The following is a 3,645-nucleotide window of genomic DNA, read 5'->3' as shown; positions in this document are numbered from 1 at the left end:
GAGAGAGAGAGAGGGGGGGTTATAACAACGACAACAACAACAACAACAACAACAACAACAACATAAGCAATAACAACACGAATGTGAGAGGCACAATCCCTGTTACCAGAATCAACTTCCGTCACCCAGGGTAGGATAAGCAACAGCAGCAGCATTAGGAACAATAACATCAACAAAAACAACAACAACAACAACAACATCAACAAAAACAACCACAATGACAAGGACGACAACATGTCCCTGTAATCCCTGTATTCCTCACTCACCTCCGCCACCCCGGATAGGGTAAAGTCACGTCCCTGTATCTGTTGATGAGTTTCTCTGTCGCTGGGTGATACTTTGCCACGTACTTGGAAGATATATTTAGCTGTGGTAGAATGGGACCGTTGCTCGTTTGTAGTTGTTATTGTTGTTGCTGCTGCTGCTGCTATTGTTGTTGTTGTTTTTGTTGTTGTTGTTGTTTTTGTTGTTGTTGTTGTTTTTGTTGTTGTTGTTGCTGTTGTTGTTGTTATGTTATTGTCTTCGTCGTCCTCATCGTCATCGTCGCTGTAGTTCTTTTTGTTGTTGTTGTTGTCGTTATTGTTGTTGTCGTTATTGGTGTTGTAGTTATTGGTGTTGTTGTTACTGTCGCTATTGTCGCTGTTGCCGATGTTATTGTTGTCACTGTTGCCGCTGTGATTGTTTTTTGTTGTTGCTTTTGTTGTTGTTGCTGTTATTGTTATTGATGTTGTTGTTGTTGGTGGTGGTGGTGGTGGTGGTGGTGGTGGTGGTGGTGGTAGTGGTAGCGGTAGTGGTAGTGGTGGTGTAAAATTAGGAGGACCTATCTCTTGAATAATATATCTGAGTTCATCTGGGCGTTGCAACAGTAGCATGTCGGCGTTTCCCGGACACACCTGTCATTTCCAAGATAGATAAATGGCAATGACCTTACTCACATACTGTGTGCAACTGTCAGTTTTTATACTGTCCGTCAGAGGTGATTAACGTACTTAAATACTGCTTGTACAAGGTGTCTTTAAAAAGAGGACCCACTTAACCCTATCCGTACGTAGTGTTTTACTATCGTATCCATACGACGCGGGGAACTCTGTGCCATCACTTTCCAAAGAGGAAATTTACTTGTTAGTGCGATCCGTACGCTTTGCATAAGTCTGTCAAAATGATTTTCTTTTAGAAATACTGAACATTTCAATGAGATCTTTGGCCTAGAAGTATTCTAAAATGTGAAGAATACAACCCCGGGGGTACAAAATGAACTCTGGGCGTACGGATAGGGTTAAAAGGCAATAACTCAGCCATCTCTGCGCTGATTTCACCAAAACTTCGAACAAATAAGATGCAACCAATGGGGTGTTCGGGGCAGAGGGGGCTTTAAATTTGTAAATATGAAGAAAACCACTCTACGTTTTAAAGAAATGTCAAGTTTTCAAAACTTCGATCAAAGTTTGATAAAGCATAAAGCTTTACTTCGTAAACGCATTCAGCTACAGGGACGCGACCACCCTGTTCTGATTTCAGTCCAGGAGAAGAACTTTTTTCTTTCTTTTTTTTTTCAGCCAGTGGTTAATGGCGCTCGCAACTGCATACCGTCATATGAGCGCACGGAACACATTTAAATATTTTTCAGTTGGTAGAAAACTTTGATTTTTTACCGGGTTACCGCCGAAGCCTATTGTTATCGATTTTGGACCACCAAGAGATGTTTAACTTGGGCGACTTGCACACGGGACCTCCGAGATTTTTCGCCCTCATCCGAGAAAGCTATGCGTAGATCTTTCCTACCAAAAAATCAGGGATAGGACTTTTTTTTTACTTCTTTCTTCCGCTTGTACCGGTGGGTGTCGCAGGGAGACACAGGCGTCTGTCTGCAGCAAGGCGAGTAGCCTGTAGGAGGGACATCCCGTGAGCTCTGAGGGTGTCGGCCATAGATTCACTCCATCGTCGCCTTGCTAATACTGATCTTCATGTCATATTTCTCGCAGCTCGCATTTAGTTGGCTCCTATGCTCCTGTAGCTGGGTCTTGTTTTTCATCATTGCCAGGTCGTCTGCAAACATGAGTTTGTTGAGTGCCTCTGGGTCTGAATTGGCCTCCTTAAGGATAGGACAAGAACGGTAAAACCAAGACAGGCACATCAGATGGCTTTCCTACTGTGCTGAAAACCTTTAGGAGAAGTTTGGGGAGGAGAATGTGTTATGATGTAGAGAGGGCCTGGTTCCAGTGAGATGAGGTCACACCCCACACATGAAAAGTGGCCCTTGCTTGGTTGCAAGAATGGTTAGAGAACGAGGTATTAGCTGAAAGCTTTTACGGGGTGCCCACTACGGCTGGATCGGGCCCATCGCCTTACTCGATCGCTTGAAATTGAAAACAAACACGTTTGTATTTTAGGCGATCGAGTCAGGCGATCGGCCCGATCGGCCGATCCCAGCCGTAGTGGGCACCCCGAATTACACTTGGATGGAAGAGTATTCCTCCGACTTGAACCCCTTCAAATATTTCCTTTGGGTTTTTTGACAGGCAGAGTCTTCGGAAACAACCCCCAAACAATCTAACAGTTGATAGTTAATGTTGAACAGCAGACCCAAAGAATCAACCCAGAAAGATGCCTCGGGTTTATTCATAAATTCCTGTGGCGTATTGGAGCTTGTATATAGAAATATGGTGAACACTTGACCATGGAGCATCATAATCATCCAGTGCCACATCTGCGACAGTCATCGACGATCATGGTTCTCCATTCATTCCTTTGCTCGGATACTCTCAAAAAAGCTACGTTTCCCTGATCTTTCCCTGTAACCCATTTGTTTAGGTTCCCTAAGTATGTTGTTCTGGGCCTACCCCTGCCTCGTTTGCCCTCAATTTTGCCAGTGAGAGCTAGATGTTTAAGACCTTTATGTCTATTCAGGTGTCCCAAAAACTGCATTTGCCGTTTCCTGATTGTTTTTAACATTGAACGTCCCACGTGAGCTTCATCAAGCACTACCTCATTTGATTTCTTTTCCTTCCACGATACTCTTAGCAGTCTCCTAAGAAACCACATTTCCATGGAGCATACAATTTATATAATGGCAATCTTCCCTGAATTTTTCTGGCATCATAGATTAGTGTTCTTTAATGGACAAAAAGTGTCATTTAAAATAGAACAACATGGCTGATTTCTAATAGGTTTCAAAGTTTTGCGTTAAACCCAATTTCGGTTTACATTTTTTAAATTTGATATTTTCCGAAGATCTGAGTTAATTTTCTTCATGTTGACAGTGACAATGTCCCCACTAATTGAATTCTATTTATTCAAAGCTTTGCTGAAATTAGTTAACAATAACCGAGTCATTGCCTTTAGATGGGTTTTCTTTTTTTAGACACCCGGGGACTGTCAGTAGCAATTACTGTTCTCACATACTATGTGTAACGTTGTGTCAGTGGCGATTACGATACTCACATACTGTATGTATCTGTCGGCCTCATGATGAGTAAAGGAATCTGTGCCAAAGCTGTACAGAATGAGGGAACCCCCGGGCTTTAGGATCCGATCTGCTTCCTCAAAAAATCTGAATATAGACGAAAACGCATAATTGCTTTACAATAAAAGAAAAACTGAAGAGTCTCTCTCACTCTCTCTCTCTCTCTCTCTCTCTCTCTCTCT

The 3,645-nt window shown here is 42.7% G+C and overlaps 1 protein-coding gene across 1 annotated transcript in view; it reads right to left on the bottom strand.

Moving 5' to 3' along the window:
• LOC106011073 (putative methyltransferase DDB_G0268948) overlaps positions 1-3,645 on the bottom strand; it is a gene marked incomplete in the record, with an annotated part of 12,464 nt that overhangs the window by 5,393 nt on the left and 3,426 nt on the right. Inside the window, 2 exon segments of the mRNA XM_013079409.2 lie at positions 267-367; positions 3,442-3,550. Coding sequence (XP_012934863.1) covers positions 267-367; positions 3,442-3,550 — 210 coding nt within the window.

The sequence above is a fragment of the Aplysia californica genome, unplaced genomic scaffold (assembly GCF_000002075.1).
Source record: "Aplysia californica isolate F4 #8 unplaced genomic scaffold, AplCal3.0 scaffold00051, whole genome shotgun sequence".
NCBI lineage: Eukaryota > Metazoa > Mollusca > Gastropoda > Aplysiida > Aplysiidae > Aplysia > Aplysia californica.
The sequence above is the reverse complement of the archived record's forward strand: the minus strand, read 5'-3'. Positions and strand labels throughout refer to the sequence as shown.